The 19,401-nt window shown below is 39.8% G+C and overlaps 1 protein-coding gene across 1 annotated transcript in view; it reads left to right on the top strand.

Annotated features, from left to right (window-relative positions):
- Positions 1 to 19,401, top strand: part of LOC116988061 (voltage-dependent T-type calcium channel subunit alpha-1G-like) — a 225,078-nt gene that overhangs the window by 150,876 nt on the left and 54,801 nt on the right. Inside the window, exons 20-23 of the mRNA XM_033044505.1 lie at positions 784 to 910; positions 4,698 to 4,823; positions 6,214 to 6,303; positions 8,631 to 8,823. Coding sequence (XP_032900396.1) covers positions 784 to 910; positions 4,698 to 4,823; positions 6,214 to 6,303; positions 8,631 to 8,823 — 536 coding nt within the window. The remainder of the gene's footprint in view (positions 1 to 783; positions 911 to 4,697; positions 4,824 to 6,213; positions 6,304 to 8,630; positions 8,824 to 19,401) is intronic.

The raw sequence follows: 19,401 nt of genomic DNA, 5'->3' as shown, positions 1-19,401 counted from the left end.
AAAAATAGTGAATGCTGGAAACACTCAGCAATGGAGCAAGAAACAGTGAAAAAGGGGTAATTATTTTTCCGTTCAAGAAGGAACTGCAGATGCTGGAAAATCGAAGGTAGACAAAAGTGCTGGAGAAACTCAGCAGGTGCGGCAGCATCTATAGAGCTAAGGACACTAATGTTTTAGGGAGATTAACCTATGATAAAAATTACAGTTGGAAAAATATATTCATTTGTGGCTGGCCGTGGACTGTACTCCCCTCCAGCTCTTTACATCCCTCCCCCCCCCCCCCCCCCCCCCCCCCCACTTTCAGTCTAAAGAAAGGTCCCAAACCAAAATGTCACTCATCCTTTTCCTCCCAAGATACTTCAGCACCTTGTGGCTTTCTTTGGTATAAACCAGCATCTACAGTTCCTCATTTCAACATTCTGTATTTCATTAACTTGGTCACTTTCTTTAATGAAGTAGGGTGAATTGTTGATGAGGGTAATGCAGTTTGTTATGTATGTGAATTTTCGAAAGGCATTTAACAAAGGAAGAGCATGGTAAACTGTGAACAGAAATCAGGCCCATGAAGATGGCAGCTTAGATGCCAAACTAGAAAAGGAGCTCAAGATAGTGATGTTTTTTAGACTGGGAGGAAATCTATACCATATCAGTTTAATTTATTATCTCGCGTACCGAGGCACAGTGAAAAGCTTTTGTTGCGTGCCTGATATGGTGACTGATATCAGGAACACTCAGTTAAGTCATGTTGATCATTCCTAATATATGTTGTCATGCTCCACACAGGGTAATCAGCCGAGCACCAGGTCTTAAACTCGTTGTTGAAACACTCATGTCCTCCCTGAAGCCCATTGGGAATATTGTGGTCATCTGCTGCGGATTTTTCATCATCTTTGGCATCCTAGGTGTCCAGGTACGTTTCTACATGTCATCGGCCACATGTTAGGGTGGGAGCTCTCTATTGGGATCCGTGCTGAAGTAAAAGCTCAGTCATCTAGGGAAGGGGGTTTCAACTTACTGGGGTGGGGCTCACAATACACAAAAGTGAGGACTCAGTGGGGGTGCTGTCTCCCATGATGGAGGCTTAGTGGATCCAAGGGCTGAGACTCAAAACCTCCTGAATAGAAGTTAATGTCTTACTGTTGGAAAGGTGGCTTCCCCTTGTCATAGAGGCAGACAGCACGAAAACAGGTCATTCGGCCCAACTTGCTCATGTCAACGAAGATGCCCCATCTCCATTAACCCCATCTGCCCATTTTTGGTCAACATCCTTCGAAAGATGTCAGTGGGTATGGCTGCCCAAACTTTCTGTGTCTGGGAAAAAGAGCTCAGCCCAGGTTTGGATAGTTCTTTGTCCTCAGGTGGGCAATGATTGCATCCTTGGACTGGGCTCTCCATGTTTGGGACTGGACCCTTTGTGTCTAATGATGCAGTTCCTGTATACTGGGCAGGGCACAGTACCAGAGTGGTGCTTTGTATGTCCTGGGAGGTGGTAGGATCAGAACAATATATAATCGACAATATTGGTCACTTAATATGTGTGCGTAAATATATACAGTTAAATGTACATGCGAGTGTGTTTCATCTCTTACCTGTTGATCTATATTTTTGCAATTATCCCTCAGCTTATACAGGAGACCCAAATTCAAGACAATTTAACAGTGGCTGACTATTTCAGTGTGTCGTTATTGGTACAGAAGGGAGCTCACTGTTTCACAATCTGCTCCTCTGTCTCAGCCACCGTGTACACCCTTACAGCTGTAAACAATTGTATACCTCAACAGCCGCGAATAATTATACATCTCAATAGTAGAGTAGACTCTCACACCTCAACATGGGTGTGCAGTCTGACATCTCAGCGGCAATGGACACACATACACCTCAACAGCCATTGCAACTCTTACAGTTCCAACAGCTATGCGGACTCTTGCAACTCAGCAGACATATACACCATTACAGCTCCAGACCAGTGCACATTCTTACACCTGAACTGCTGCCTGTACATTTAATTTCATACTGATGCAGAGGTGAGAAGTGGTGGAACTAAGAACGAGGCAAATGCTGCGAAAATAGAAAGCAGAGCTTGGAAGGCCTGAGAGCAGGACAAGGAAGTTCTTGTATCTCCGACTGATTGCATTGCCAAAGACCTGAATTGGAACCCACAGTAAACCAGTTGCCTATTTTACTCTTGGTCACAATCAAATGGTGAAGAAGTAACAAAGAAGGTTGACGAGGAGAAGACTATAGTTGTTGACCACATGCATTTCAGTAAGGCTCCGCATGGTAGGCTGCTGTGGAAGGTTAGATCCCTTGGGATCCTGGGAGAGCTAGATAACTGCATAGAGAATTCACCATGGAAGGAAGCAGAGAATGGTGTTGTAAAGTAGTTTTTTGGACTGGTGGACTGTGACTAGTGATGTGCCTCAGGGATCAGTGCTGTTTGTGGCAAATGTTAACAATTTGGATGAGAATATACAAGGCATGATTGGAAAGTTTGCAAATGACACTAAAATATGTGGTATTGTAGACAGTGAAGATGGTTATTAGAAATTAGAGTAGGATCATGATCAGTTGGGCAAGTGGTGCTGAGGAATAGCTAATGGAGTTTAATGCAGATAAGTGCAAGGTGTTGCATTTTGGGAAATCAAACCAGGCCAGGACTTTTACAGTGAATAGTAAGGCCCTGGGGAGTGTAAAAGAGCAGAGTATCTAGGAGCACAGGTACATAGTGGCATCACAAATATAGACAATGGTAAAGAAGGGTTTTAGTACCTAGGCTTTCCTCAGTTAGGGCATTAAATATATAAGTTGGAATATTATGTTACAGTTGTACAAATTGTTGGTGAGGCCACATTTGGTGTATTGTATTCAGTTTTGGTTACCTCACTGTAGTAAGAATGTAATTAACCTGGAAAGAGTGGAAAGAATATTTACGAGAATGTTGCCAGGACTAAAGGGCCTATGACAAACTACGATCCTTGGTGGCAGCCTTGGACATGGAGTGCAGGAATTCCTTAAGAGTACAGGCGGCTGAGGGGTGATCTTATAGTGGTGTATAAAATCATAAAGAGAATAGATAGAATGTATACAGATTCCTTTACGCAAGGTGGGGGAATCAATAACCAGAGAACATAGATTTACAGTAAGAGCGGTAAGAACCTGAAGGGCAACATTTTCACATAGAGGCAGGTGAGTATATGGAATGTGCTGCCAGAGGAGGTAATTGAGGCAGCCACTGTAACATTTCTGAAGACACATGGATAGGAAAGTATTAGAGGGATATGTGCCCAACCTGGGCAAATGGCACTAGTTTGGATGGGGCATCTTGGCCGGCATGGATGAGTTGGACCGAAGGGCTGATTTTCTATGACTAAATAAAACATATTAATTCAGACCGTTTATAATATCAATAGCATATTTCAAACTAATATTGTGTAATTGATCTATATCAGTAATGAGAAGTCAGTTCATAATGTTTCAAATGACATACATTTTTCCCCTTATTCTATCCTTTTTGACATAGTGGAAGCAACAGACGCAATATTAAATGGTTAAAATCATTCAATAAGATCATGTCTGGCCTTCTACAAGATCATTGTTCTGTCTGAACCCAATAGCCAAAGTTTTGCTCACATCTGACTGAAGAAATTTCTCCTCGATCCTGTCCAAAAAAGTTTACCTTTGGCCCCTCTGGCTGAAAAAGCATGGTCGCAGTAATTAATCTCTTAGCATTCATCCTATTATACTTAAATGAATTTTCAATTTTCAAAACTTAGTTATTTTCAAAACTTTAATTGATACGGGCCTACTGAATATCCTTTTCAAAGAACTACTTTTCATCTTTGATATCTAATTATTGGCCCAGATCTTCTCCTGAAGGGTTTTAAGCCTTCATGCATTCAGCAAAGCATTAGTTTTTAATTCCGATATCCAGCGTCTGGTGGTTTTTTCCCTTTGCAATTAACTTCCTCATGCAAATAGGCCCTTGTTAGTCCATTATTCTTATTCTTTAATTGTGTTTTCTGCTATCAAGATAAACATAAAATATTTGTTTTAAAATCACTTATTCTCATAATTTCCCATTATAATTTCTCCTGCCATTGCCATTGAGAAACACTGCCTAACTTTTGATTCTTTTTTTTTACAAATTTATGGCAGCTTTCATTATCTTTTATATATGAGCTGCTGAATACCTTATATTCCTAGAAGTCCAAGCGTACACGCTAAATTTTGACTTTTTTCAATTCATTTCCATTGTAAAATGTTATCTCTGATTGTTGATTGCTGCTCTTAGCATGTCACCAAGTCAGATTGGGGAAATATCCTTGAGTCTCTCTGGCTGATACTGACCATCCAATTAATCAGTAGACTTGATGGGCTGAAAGGGCCTTTTCTGTGCTGTACGAATCTATGTCTCAATGATCCAATTATATTTTGATCTGGAATGCAGTGCCCAACACAATGAATGGCATAGATTTAGCAGCAATTTTCAACAACAAATTATATAAATACTAAAAGAAAGATTATTGTAGCACTATGCCGAAAAAGGTTAACTAGACAATGATTCATACAATAAAACAGGCTGGAAGATTTCTTTCTGTACTGTCCCATCCTATAATTGTGCCTCATGATAATTTTCATAAAGATAGCAACCTTGACACATCACAATTCTAAGGCATGGACATCTATTTTTATTTCAGCTCTTCAAAGGGAAGTTTTACTTCTGTTTTGGGGAAGACATAAGAAATGTTACCAACAAATCTGACTGTATTCAAGGCAACTACATGTGGATCCGACACAAGTACAACTTTGACAACTTGGGGCAGGTATGCCAGGATTTGGAAAGCATGTTATAATAAGCCGGGACTTTGAACTCATGTTGGATCTTTGGAGCTGTTCATGGTGCAGCCTTTACCTTTCTGTCAGAACTACTCAACAAAGATTAGCCATTTCTACACACAAAAGTCAACTAATTTTAACATATCTCCGGACGATGATTGACTTTAACATAAACATTGACAAGAAAAACTGCATACCTCACTGATAGTTTTCAAGGTTTATATAATCAGAAAAGTCAAGGGCTGAGCTTCTGTCACCTGTCAATACTTGACCTCCATAGACATAAAAAACTATTGGAGCAAATAAAAGGTATTAAAGGTATTACATTGGAAAGATAATTAAAATTAAATCATACATAAATTATAAAAAGCTTTAAAGTTGTTGTTTTTTAAATGGAACAAATTAATGGCAGGTAAGAACTCTTGATTAGTACAGGTGCCAGAGGTTATGGGGAGAAGGCAGGAGAATGGGATTAGGAGGGAGAGATAGATCAGCCATGATTGAATGGCAGAGTAGACGTAATGGGCAGAATGGCCTAGTTCTACTCCTATTCCTTATGGCATTATGAACTCAAGAAAATGGGAGCAGAATTCGGACACCAGGCTCCCCAAGCCTGTCCTGCCATTCAACATGATCATGGCTGATCAATAACGACTTCCAATTATCATCTGTGACAATGCCTCATAACCCTCAGTTCCTAAATAGTTCATATACCTATCTCCACCGTGTAAATATTTAATGATCTGGCTTCCACCACCATTGGTGGTAAAGAATCCTAGAGATTCACTATAGGGTCTCTACATCAGGGAGATATCCAAGATGCGATTCTGTATGATACTGGGAATTCCCAGCAAGCCTGGGCCTTGCCTCTTGACTTAAGGAGCAAACAGATTGGGTCATCCAAATTCCTCGGCAATACCCAAAATTTTGCTTTTGTCATTACATTTCATGAACTAAGAAATTAGAGGAACAGCTCTGTGCTCCTGTCTCTTCGCTTGCTCCTTTCCCCATTACTTTAATGTATTCTACTCAACTAATATTAAATTCTGGATGCCAGCTTTGTAATCTGCCCATATTCTGAATCATTTGTCATTGGTTTGTTAATTTTTATATTTGGCATACACTAAATCGGGGAAGAAGAAATTATTGGAATTGATCAGTGGAAATTCATTGCTCCTGCAGTAGTGGGTACTCTGTTTAAGTGACAAGAGTCTTCGCTGTATGGGACCGGAAGCAGCTGGAGAGAGTGTTGCTTGTGTCACGTTGCAAGAAAATGATTTTTTTCATTGCCAAAACAAATGTTCATGATCATCCCTACATAATATATGGTTCATCACATGTTACTGGATCTAATATTACATTTTCTCCCACTAACAGGCCCTGATGTCCTTGTTTGTTCTTGCATCGAAGGATGGGTGGGTTGACATTATGTATGACGGTTTGGATGCAGTAGGGGTGGATCAACAGGTAATGTTAAGTTAATTATTACAATTTCAATTTGTGATATTGCAAATCTTAAGTGCAAAAGAAGTCTATAATTATGATGTTATTCTGTCTGTGCTTCACAATTGCCATAAGGTCCCATATCCAATGCCAATCTCCTAACTATTTATGAACACTTGGACTATTTTGCGCGTACAAATTTAATATCAGTAGCCTTGACCGCCATCATTCCCAACAGCAGAAAGAAAGACTTACAATGATGTAACACTTTTAACAACAGCCCAATTCAATACTTTCTTTTGAGTGCATTCACCATTGTCATGTATGAAACATAGCAAATAAGCATGCTGCCACAATCGACAAAGAGATTTTATCCAATTGTTCCAGAGATGCTGCCTGACCTGCAGAGTTCCTCCAGCGCCTTGTGTTCACTTTTGTTTCAGACTTCAGTTGAGAGGAAAGTGCTGCCTGGTCACCAGGGGCCGCTCTACTGCTCTATTTTGGATGTCTTTTCGATCTTTAACAATAATTAACCAATTCCTATCCCATGTTTTACATTCATATTTTTCACGGCATTAACTTTGCCACTAAAGTTTATTTCACTTAAAAACAAGTGACAAGAAGATGCTTAGTTGCAACCTAAACATACCATCAAAACTACTGTCCATGATTGAAAGTGAGCCAACATTCACACATTAAACAATACATCTACTTTTTATATTTTGTATTAGTGACTTGTGATGTCAGAATATTTCACGGGGTTGTCAGTATTAATCTCTTCATTGTCAGTAGCTGGGTGGGAGGGTGGGTGGAATTGTGCATATCTCCAGAGTTCCAAATTGGTTTGCTGACCTTCTGCAGATTATCAGTGTCAATTGGTCGGAAGGCTGTGGGCAACTCTACTTTCATCACCATTGGCCAAAAGCTATTAGGTATCCTCTCTCGCAACCCAGACAATTTTCATACTCAAAACACCTCCCATTTTGGACAAGGCTTGCCAATTTCCCTAACTACTACCATAATTCTCTTTACCAAATCCACAGAATATGGATAAGAACAAAGATAATAAGAATTAGTTATGGCCATTAGATCTAGCACCAAGCTAAGTTACTGGACTACTTAACCTACAAGTAAATGATAGAATAGACTGGGGAAAAAAGTGAAGAATAACATTTGCCATCAACCATGACCTGATACTAGACCGACTTGTACCTCTTCTCCTTCTTCCACCAAAATCTGGTCACCAAGGTCTACAAAATCAGATCTTCACAGATACTACAAGAGGGGGATGCAGCCAAGCATTCTTTTTTTTCCACATGTCCTGTTTTATATACTTTACTCTCAAAGAATGAAATACATTTTATTAACTGAAAAGTTAATCCTTAGGCTGTGTTTGAGGAGTAACATAGAAACATGGAAACATAGGAAATAGGTGCAGGAGTAGACCATTCGACCCTTCATGCCAGCACAGCCATTCAATATGATCATGGCTGATCATCCAAAACCAGTACCCTGGTCCTGCTTTCTCCCCATATCCCTTGATTCAATTAGCCCTAAGAGCTATATGTAACACTCTCTTGAAAACATCCAGTGAATTGGCCTCCACTGTCTTCTGCGGCTGAGAATTCCACAGATTCACAACTCTCTGGGTGAAAAGTTTTTCCTCATCTCAGTCATAAATGGTCTACCCCTTACTCTTAAACTGTGACCCCTGCTTCTGGACTCCCTCAACACCGGGAACATTTTTTCTGCATCTACCCTGTCCAATCCCTTAAGAATTTTATATGCTTCTATAAGATCCCCTCTCATTCTTCTAAATTCCAGTGAATATAAGCCCAGTCGATACTTCTACTGCAGAACTATGCAAAGAGGACTCACACCTGAATGCATCCAACTTGATTTCCTGATCAACACAAAACAACCCAGTTATGTCTGATATCATGTTTTGTTTGGGAAAATAATCCGTTTTTTATCACATTGCATGGGGAAAGAAGATCTGAAGAAATCAAAGCTGTGGAAAGACTGGAGAATGTGTGGTATTTCTTCAGTGAGCAAAACATTTAATGAGATATTTAATACATATTCATAATTCTCAGTTGGTGGGAGAGTGAAACTGGAGGGAAGGTTGATAACCATGGCGCACGGATTTACCATGTTTGGCAATAATGAATTTGGACAAATATGGGACACTTTTATCCAATTTTGTTTTAGGATATGGACTCTCCTGCCCAAAAATATGGTAGAATTATTATGGGAAAAGTGCAACTGGGTGGGACCATGATGGTTCTTTAAAAGGGTTGACAAAGGGCTCATGGGCGGATTCCTTAATGTTGTTGACTTTCAACTTTCAGCCGGTCATGAACAACAACCCATGGATGCTCCTTTACTTTATCTCCTTCCTGCTCATCGTGGCCTTCTTTGTGCTGAACATGTTTGTCGGGGTGGTGGTGGAGAACTTCCACAAGTGCCGGAAGCACCAGGAGGTGGAGGAGGCCAAGCTGCGCGAGGAGAAGCGTCTCCGACGCATGGAGAAAAAGAGACGGAGTAAGGAGAAACAACTGGCTGGTCGGTAGTTTTTCTTGTATCTTTCTGAGTCGTGCTTGACCTTTGACACCACTTCTCAGTGCCTGACAATTGGGATATCCCAGAGCATGCCAGTTAGGCCTCTGCATGGTAGAATGAGCTGGGCTAAAACAAAAGGTCCCATCAACCAATGCAAAAAGTTGCCATGTCATACATTGCTTGCATGTTTTGGTAGCGACCTTTTCAGAGGACAAACCGTCTTCTACCCAAAGCATTCTCATAAATACAGTACCTGAAAAACATGATGTGCAATAGTGCAAAGATATTGGCTCCAAAGTGCCATCAGTTTCTTATCACTTATGCATGATGCTCTTCTTGTTGAAGGAGTCGATGTCCTGCACTATTGACCTGTAAGTGCACTCGCTGTTTGTGTTATTGGATTTTTGTTTTACAACCTATATCACAACTGCTTTTCAGCCCTTCACTTCCCACAGCTTGGGACAGGCCAGAGAACATAACTAATCTGTAGGCAATACTCTACATTAATTGAATTCTGTCTTGCACAGAAACTGTTTTTTTTAACTAAAGTCGGTTGGGAAATAGAAATGGAAAGGAAGAAATTATAATTGAAAACAAAGGTGTTACATATTTCAGTGATGAAAGAGCTGCTGTATTGCAAGATACTGACTTTCCCCATATGTTCAATAAAATGGCTTGATTCAAGTCGACAGCCATAAGACACTGCATTTATTTGGTGACTGTCGGTACACTTCTGCTTAAAAAATTTTAAGTGAATATTTATCAGTGAGCAGACATCAGGCAGTTATTTTAGGAAGGATCAGTGATAAGCAGTTGACACATTTTGTCTAGAAACTTTATAGAACATAAACTATTTAACCTGTTATAGTAAACCATATTTTATTCTATCTGGTTTGATGGTCTGAATGATGCATTTCATTACACAACTGAGATACATTCACGTGTTTGTCTGTTATCTTGACATTGCATTTTTAAGTTGCTCCTTTAGGCTTTAGATAATATTGCATTCATAATAAACTTTTACTCAGTTTATGAGACAAAGGGAACACTTAAATAGGGATGTCGTCCTCCTTAATTGTCAAAATAAGTTTCTCCAGATATTATCACAAACTAATCTTCCACAGTTCTGTTGTTGCTGACTTGCGTTTAGCTACGGCTCATAAAGGTTATGCTTCCAGATTTCAACATGGCTTTATTTGTAGCGCACCAGTTCCATAGACTAAGTCCAATGTCCCCTATTGGGTAGAAGTGAATCGGACAGTACCACAGCTTATGGAAGGATCATTCAGAAGCTGATTACAGAGGGCAAGAAGCTGTTCCTGAGTCTAGTGGTGCATGCATTCACGCTTCTGTATCTACTGACTTATGGGAGCAAGGAAAAGAACAAATGACTGGTGTGGACAGGTTTTTGATTATGTTGGCTGCTTTTCAGAGGTATCATAAAGTTTAGATGGGAGTCAATAGTGAGGAGTCTGGTCTGTGTAATGGACCAGGCTATGCCTACAATTTCTTGCAGTCTTGGGCAGAGCTGTTCCCAAACCAAGCTTAGTGGCCTTAGAGTAAACAGGTTAAGTTTATTGAGACCTTAGATGTAGAGTGAGTAGCAGAGGTTTGGACATCACAATGTCCAACATTTGCAGAACTGATCGATTTTACTGGCCTTAGTGGCACTGGATAAAGAACAGTCGTGGAGTCTTAGAGAGATACCGTTCTTTGGCCCACCAGGTCAACACCAACCATCAACCTGTCATTTACATTTATCCTACATTAATCCCATTTTTTTATCATCCCATGTTTCCAGAACATGATAGAATGTCCTGTATCGCTCATGCACCTTTGGTACTAATGAGGAGGGGTTACCTTGCCCTAATTTAGCCCTCTAGAGAAGAGCAGAACAACACAAACTTTGTAACAGCACAAAAAATCATGTTGTCATGAGAACAAATAATAATGTGGCGCTAGAATTTTGCAGAGAAGAGTATCATAGAGCTTGAGAAAGGGGTGATGTTCTGTGCCTGGGTTGATGGGGGAGGTGGGTACAGGATACATTAAGGATGATTTGCTGTGCACCATGGACACCAGAATATCATCCTGTAACAACATTAGCCTCATGGTAGACAAGCACCAACAGCACACACAAATGTTTCCAGGGGGGTGAGAGGAGCTTCAGGGCAGAGGCAGAGTGTTCCCTGGTTCACACAATGTTATGTTGACGTCTTAATGCAAGGGATATAGAGAGGAGGAATGTCCTTTGGAATCAGTGGCAAATGGCAGTGGGAGGTGGTGGAAAATATTAATTGAGGCCTGAAATAAAACTCTGGCATCAGAATAGTACCAGTGACGTCATGACACTCGGGTAAAACTAACAGACACCACCTTCTTGAGGCAGGGCCTCATATAGATGCTTCCGATGATGGACAGAGCTATGCCTCTGATGGACTGGGTTGTCCACCACTCTTTACAGCCTCTTGGGTTCCTGGGCATTGGAATTGTCACACCAAACCATGATCCAATCTGCCAGGATACTTACTACAGTGCATCTGCAGAAGTTTGTCAGACTATTTGGTGACATGCCAAATCCCTCTAGTTGGTCCACTTTCTTACTGGTTGCATCTAAATATTAGGCCAAGGGTAGAACAAATCGGAAACATCTGAGTAGCACTGGGACCACTAGTACAAAATCTCTGACACCCCTTTCCCCTTTCTTGATCTCTCTATTTCCATCACAGGGGACAGAATATTGTCTGACATCTACTACAAACCCACAGACCCACAGTTAACTGGACTCCTCCCACCCTGCCTCTTGCAAAGTCACTAGCCCCTATTTACAATTTTTCCATCTCCACCGCATCTGCTGCCAGGATGACGGTTTCCATTCTAGGACATTTAAGATGCCATCTTTCTTCAGTAAACATAGATGGATCTCACACCCGCACGCTTCTGTGTCCGGTAATTCTGCTCTCGCTCCCCCCCCCCCCCCCCCCCCTCCCCTCCCCAGATAGAACATGGATAGAATTCCCCTGGTCCTTACCTTTCATCTCACCAGCTTCCTCATCCATCACATTATTGTCCAACATTTCTGCATTTCCAATGAGTTCAGTTCAGTTTAGTTCAGTACAGACACCAGTCATATCTTCCCACCCCCACCTTCCCATTCACACAGCTTTCCGCCTTTTGCAGAGACTGTTCCCTCCGCAACTCTTTGGTTCATTTTTCCCAACCCACCCAAACCATGCCCTCCCCAGAACTTTCCTCTAAAACTGCAAGAGATGTAACACCTATCCCTGTACCTCCTCCTTCACATCCACCCGGGGATCCCAGCAGTCCTTCCAGGTGAGACAGAGGTTCACATGCATCTTCTCTAACCTAATCCAGTGCATCAGGTGTTCCCAGTGTGGCCTCCTTTACATCGGTGAGACCAAGCATTGAGTTAGCAACCGTTCCGCCAAACACTTGCCCTGGGTCCACCAATGCTTACTGTGTCTCCCGGTTGCTAACTACTTTAACTCCTCTTCCCATTCTCATCCATTGCGAGGGTGAGTCCACATGCAAACTAAAGAAACAGCACCTCATATTCCACTTGGGTAGCTTACAACCCAACAGTATGAACATTGAATTCCCCAATTTTAAGTAACTTAATCAAACCCCTCCTTTCCCTCCCCCCTCTTTTCCTTAGGTCTCAGTTGGACTCACACCCATTTCTCCCCACACCCTCCCCTCCAACCTGAATTCCCTCCTCTAATTTCACAATTCGCAACTTTCCTATTCTTATTTCCATTTCTGGTCTTTGTCCAACCTTCTGTCTGTCCAAACCCCCCCTCACCTATATCCACCTATCACTTGCCAGGCTTTGTCCTGTTCCTCGTTTCTTCCTGCTTTTTTCCCTCCCCCCATTCCCGAAGCCAATCAGTTTGAAGAAAGGCCCCAACCTGATACGTCACCTATCCATGTTCTCCAGAGATACTGTCTGACCCACTGAGTTACTCCGGCACTTTGTATCCTTTTTTGTAAACCAGCATCTGCAGTTCCTTGTTTCTACAGGAATCAAAAGCACTGGGATCCAGTAGAGATTCATAGCACCGTGTGATATTGGCACAGAGGTGGGGTCAGTAGTGGCATGTCATGTTAGGATTAGTCTTGTTTATGCTTCAAAAGTTTCAAAGAGCAGTAAAAAAAGTCTAGCTGTCAGAACTAAAAATACTTGACTTTGAGTGTTGAAACAATGTAGCCGAGAAATTGATTTCACTCATTTTGTTAACTCATTATGTGTTCTGCATGAAATCGTAAACTGAGTCACAAATGGATGTAAAACATAGTCAGGGTTACGGAATGGTTTACGCACAGAAATGTGCTAAATATCCCCCGACAGGTCCACAGTCAATTTGGTCCAGCTGCCAACACGTTACTGTACAGTATTGACAGAAGGTGTTGCCCTTAAAGGAACTCTTCCCATGTCAGATGTCCCATGCCAGACATAAGCAGTACATAGTACGTACGCACCTTGCTTTGTGTCATGAGGTCGTTCAGTCAGATTTCACTGTCAGCAGATTGTCCCATTAAATAATAAATAATGCATCAAACTAGCACAACAATAAAAATAGAAAATGCCAGATACCTCAGCCACAAAGTTAACCTTTCAAGTCGAAGAGCTTTAGCAGAAACCAGATACCTTCATCTGAACTTTGGATTTCTGAACTGAAATGTTAAGTCTGTTTCTCCTCAACAGATGCTGAGTGGTTTAAGCCATTTTTATTTTTATTTTAGATTTCCAGCATCTGCAATTTCTTAGATTTGCACAGTACTCAATGTACTTGTGCTTACCTGATTTCACAGTGATCAAGGGGTGGACATCAGAGTCAAATTTTACATTGGCAAGGACAGAAATGGGCATTGTATGAGTATTGACATCATGACAATATATATAAAGCCAACATGCATAGAGCATGGCACTTTCATGATGAAGGCAGTTTCACCATTTAATGATCCCTGGTGTATATAAACAACCAGTTTCTTAGCTCATGTGTTTATTTAAAAGTCTGTGTTCCTAAAGCTTTTCATATCATGACCTTAACATCAAACCATTTTGACTAATTCTGCTTTAGTGTGAGTTATAATTTCACAGAAACAGAATATGAATCTTTCTAGCTGTGTATTAGGTACCTGCATCACATTATATCAACTGTCTGCTCTACTATTGGCATTGTGTAAAATGTCTCCTGATTATTGGGATTTTTGAATTATGAATTCTCTTTTACCTACAGCCTCAAGCAGATCAAAAAAGTTGGGCAAATCATGTTGTGTCCGTTACGCATTCATAAAAAATATCATTACAGTTAATGGATTGAATAATCAAAGCAGGCCTTCCAATACAAAAGCAGTCGTGGTCAAGGTTGTAACTCAGTGATCCAATAACTCAAACAACACACAAAGGGACAACATTAAATATCCATCAAATATCCCTTGAGAAATACAGATAAAGGTTTTACCACAGATGTAATAACTTAAGATACATTCCAAATATTTAAGTAGGATGAGAATTGTCACATTTCTGGCAGATATGTTGTTACTATTTTGTTGCAGGCAGGCAGTGCAAAACTATGTAGAGATAACTTTTTTCCAAAAATTAATATTCCTTTTTTTTTTAATCCCTGTGACCTTCCAGATGTTTTCACACTATTGAACTGGGGTGTACAGGTTCATATCATTCACTATTCCAAAGAGCAAAGAGCTTCAGCAGGATGTGATGTAATTTGATTTGCCTGCAGGTTGTCACTTTGCTTTGCATGCTCCTCCTCCTATCGATCTTCAGCCGGTTCTTTCTGGTAATGTCAGCTCGGCTTCCCCAAAGTCTGTGTCTCCTTCCATCCTCTCACACTTTCTGCATCTTCCTCTCTTTCCGTCACCCTTTCACTTTAAAAATGAAATTAGCAGACTTTGAGCCCTTTTCTTTCATTTCTGAAAAGATCTGAAACATAAATTTTGAATTTTTTTTAAAGTAATGGTTCATGATTGCACTTTTTAAATTTGCAAAGATTAAAGTATTTTCCGAAGTGATATGAAGTAGTGAAAGAGCAAGTCTTCTTACAAGAAAAATTGTATTCACTATTCTAAATAATTTGATGCCCTATGTATCCCCAACAGTTTAACAAAGGGACATTAGTGTTACACAGATTGCTCCCTCTAGAGTTAAAGATGGAAAATAATTTGATCAATCTAAATCCGTATATGTTAATGTGACAGCCTGTCTAGTGTCTGGCCACATTTCTATTTTTCCATTTTTATAATGTAAGACATGACATTCAACTCTGTCCACTGCTAAACCATTCTGAGGTATTGGCTCTTCAATGCAAATGCAAGAGACCACTGTTAAATTGTTGAAGACAAAGCATTCCCAGATTGGTTGCTGCTGATGTTGTTCTAATATTGACACTTGCTTCAAAGAAGAAGAAAATCACATACCACATATTGATTTATCATCTTATGATAACATTGCTATTTTTAAAAAAGGAATAGCTATCAGTTGTTATCTCTCTCTTAGCGTTTCCTAAATATGTTTATCATTCAATGGTTCATTCATTTTTGTCCTCCCGTATAGGCTGCATGGAATATCCATTTGATTATCAATTGGCTGAGCAGGTGGAAACCACTCGGTCTAATTTTTTTGGTCAAAAATATTTTTTAAACTTCAAACTTTGAAAACTCTAGTTAACCCTCTCTTCTTTTCTACCACTTTGTATGATTGCTGCCTGTAACTTTTCCAGAACCTGTCTTTTCCTGTTCCTTTCGTGTCACAATACCAAAATTTCCTCTTGTAACACATTCCAGAGAGAGCGTTTCTGTTTTTTTATTGAATTGAGTGGACAAGCAATCTAATACAGAAAGCAAGTCAGACTTATGTTGGTCTTTGTTGTCAAGCCATTTTTCTGCTTCTGTTTATCATTACAATTAGATACAAGGTACAATATCTGCTTTCAGACTGCGAACCAGCCAGAGCTGATAAGTTCACAGCCAGGAACTGGAAAAGCTCTGGTCTATCACATAGCATGCAAAATTAGTGATTCGGCTGTATTGCCAAAGGCATATACCTCAGAATCTGGATCAAGCAGAATTTAACAACATTTTGGTGTATTGGTCTTGCTGTCCATGAGACAGGCAGGTTACAAAGCACATTCCACGCAGGTGTTTCCAGCACAGATATTGGTTATATCACTGGAATTATTTTTGATACCAGTTCAAATTTCTTCCCTTCATAGATAAATTAATCTGCACAAAGGCGCGATGTCAATCTTTTAAATGGGAATCTCCAAAGCAATGTCCCACAATATATATGAAGAAGGGTTTCGGCCCGAAACGTTGCCTATTTCCTTCGCTCCATAAATGCTGCCTCACCTGCTGAGTTTCTCCAGCATTTTTGTCTACCTCCCACAAATATAATGTGGTCATGACTCAAAGACTCTGTTTAGCGACATTTGTTGAGGAATAATATTGATCACTTTACCAAAGAGTACTCTGTTCATTTTCTTTAGACTAGCACCATGGAATCGAGTACCTGGAAGGCAGACATTGCCCCAGTTTAATAACTTTTCTGAAAGATAGCACCTTGGCCAGTGCAGCATTCCCTCACTGCTGAATTGGATTGTCAATCTAGATTTTGTATTTGTCTCCAGAATGGGGCTTGGAGACATAATCTTCCGACTTAAAGGTGAGAACTGAGTAGATTGCCTGTCAGAGGGAAATGCCTTTCCAACGTGTTTAACATCATGCTTAGCAGGTACAAACACTGAACTGTGAACATCATTGTGTGCCAGCCACTTGCTCTTGAGAATATGTATGGTGCCGAGAGAGACAGGATGTTGAATTATGAGATGGACAACACAAAGGGGCTAAAATACTAGACAGACCATTAGAATTGTACTATGATCTGGCTTTGAACATAAATTACAATCGTGCCCACATAAGTCTGACTTTATCATTTTTTATAGAGATCCAGTTGTAAATTCCATAGATTCCATGGATCAGGATAACAAACTCCCATATGGAGTTCAAAATTAGCCTTCCTTACAGAAAAAAATGATAATAAAAGGTGTGGGATGTTATTAGCTAAATTGAATTTATGAGATCTGTTGAGCAGATCAAAGACAGCTGTCATATTAGATTGATAAATGTAAGAAAGTAAGTCAGAATTTTATTTTTCATAATCTCCACTTTCATCATGTTAAACGGATGGGCAGATTGTGAAAATGGTTATATTACTGAGTTATATAATGGTTGATTAGGTTTTATTAGGGGGAAACCCATCATTCTTATCTGACATGGACTATACAAGATTCCAGAACTTAGTTGTAGCAAAACACCATCTGAAGGAGGTTTCCCACAATGAGAGCATGGCTTATCACTACCTTTTCTAAGATAGTGGACAAGTGATAAAGACTGACCTTGACAACAATGCTTTCAGCAACTCGATTTAAAAATGCCAGTATTCCATTTCCAAAAATGCAATGTGTCATATTTAGATTCACCAGGAGGTCAATAAAAAGCTAGCGTAGCTTGGTCTCCACTTTGTTTCCTCTCCCTTTCCCATTGGATTGTATTCCATAAATTTGTCAGCATTAGAACTTGCCCTATGATGTGATTCCAGAAGTAAGGGGAAGTAAGATTTGAAGCTCGACTTCCAGCCTTTCAATCCATTTGGCCATGACGCAACCTCCATTTATATTTAATAGTTATTGAGTATTTTTCCATCCTCTTGGTCTTGTGCAATTTGAATTGTTCATTGAATGTTCTTTACTTTAGCCAACAGAATGGAAGCCGTTTCTGCACAAATAGATAGTAAATACACACGTCAAAATTAAAAGATTTAAAAATGATAAACTACAAAAGATAATTTATTTTCATCAGTTTACATAGTCATTGACTCCATCTAATTTATTAACCTTCAGATAATTACATTTGTTCCTAATTCCCCAAGGTAGTCAAATACAATCTACAGGATATTAATGTAATATTGCAGTCTTCATTATTCAACCTAAAGTCAGTAGTCAGTCGATTGATTTGTCTCTGCTCACTACAGAATGAGACTTGCAGTATTGCACAATGCAGAATGATGTTTACTAGGGATATTCAAAGATTACCACCAGAACCAATAAATTATCATTCCTATTGTGCCTTCTGATTGGGTTTTATAGGATTATACCAAAAAAACAACTCCCACTGAGTTCCTAATTTAATTTTAAGAGCATAAAATCATTTGTCCCATCTAGTCTTGCCTTCAAACTGTCTGTCTATCATCCACCCTGCCTTGCACTCCACATTTAATCTTCCGTGAAAATCTCAGCATAATTCCTTCCTTTACCCCCAAAGGCAATTGCAAAGAATTCAACAATAATCATTAATTTTGCTGCCGATAGGATTTATCCCTGCCATGTCAATACTTTATTTGCATTGACTGTGGTACAGTAAACTCCTTCAAAGATCCCAACCAACCTCCAGTCTTTGAAATTTAATGACAGTGAATTGATTTATTCAGGTGCTACTGAAACAAGGATTATATCAAAGCAGGAAGCTACTTACACTGAATGGATACTGTATCTTCAAGATTAAGCATATGATAATGCCATGACACAGACAAATTACATCTGAAGATCCTTTAGCAAATGCAAGACTAATCTTTCCACTCATGCACATTGGAGCTTTTAGTCATGTGGCATTCAATCCCAAATGTAGCTAGCTCTGCTGTTCCTGTGATGTTAGGCCATCCTCATAGAGAGTAGGCTATAAGGAGTACTAACTCTTGAGAACATGACCATATTTATAGATCTTCCTCAATCAGCCACAGCACAAGGTGGGTAATATCAATTTAAGATTGCTGAAGGTTCAATGAATTGTCAATGTAAGTAGGCAACAACATCTTATAAAGCCACCGTCAAAGTTTTCAAATTAAAATTGTTGAGCCAGGAGCTCTCTTTCACAATAGGGCTTAATTAGGCAACATTTAAGTAGCTACTGGTTTTTGAACAGCGAAGTAATCTAATATGGCAGCTGTGTTTTTCTTTTGTTTTACACTATGGCTTGTATTACAAATTATAATTTTATAGCAAAACTGAATACAATTTTCATAGATCTATCGTTTTCTGCTTTTTTTCACACCAAAACCAACAGCGGTTCCAGAATAGTAATCTCAAATCAAGAAAGCTCTCTCTGGAATATTTCTGAATTATTGTCTGTTTCAGCCTATTAGTGTTGATTGGAAAAGTCTCAACCTGGAAAAAAGGTCCAGTAATGGTGGAGTCAAATCCAAAAGTAGTTTTTATTTTAATGTTATTCTTGGGGTTTTCTTCAGTATATTAAGTACTTCTGTATATTCAGTATATTAAGTACTTGTGTACTTCTGCCAACAGCTACCCATGCAACCAAAACACAATCACAGGTAAGCCAGCCAGATTCTCAGTCAAGAGAACAGAGCTGTTGCCATGGGTGATATTTATCAAGGTGATACCACATCTTTGTGCTGTCCCCGTAGCCACTAGACTGTGACTTCAGAGTGTAGAATCTGATACGGCC

This window comes from Amblyraja radiata, chromosome 26, assembly GCF_010909765.2.
Source record: "Amblyraja radiata isolate CabotCenter1 chromosome 26, sAmbRad1.1.pri, whole genome shotgun sequence".
Lineage (NCBI taxonomy): Eukaryota > Metazoa > Chordata > Chondrichthyes > Rajiformes > Rajidae > Amblyraja > Amblyraja radiata.
The sequence above is the reverse complement of the archived record's forward strand: the minus strand, read 5'-3'. Positions and strand labels throughout refer to the sequence as shown.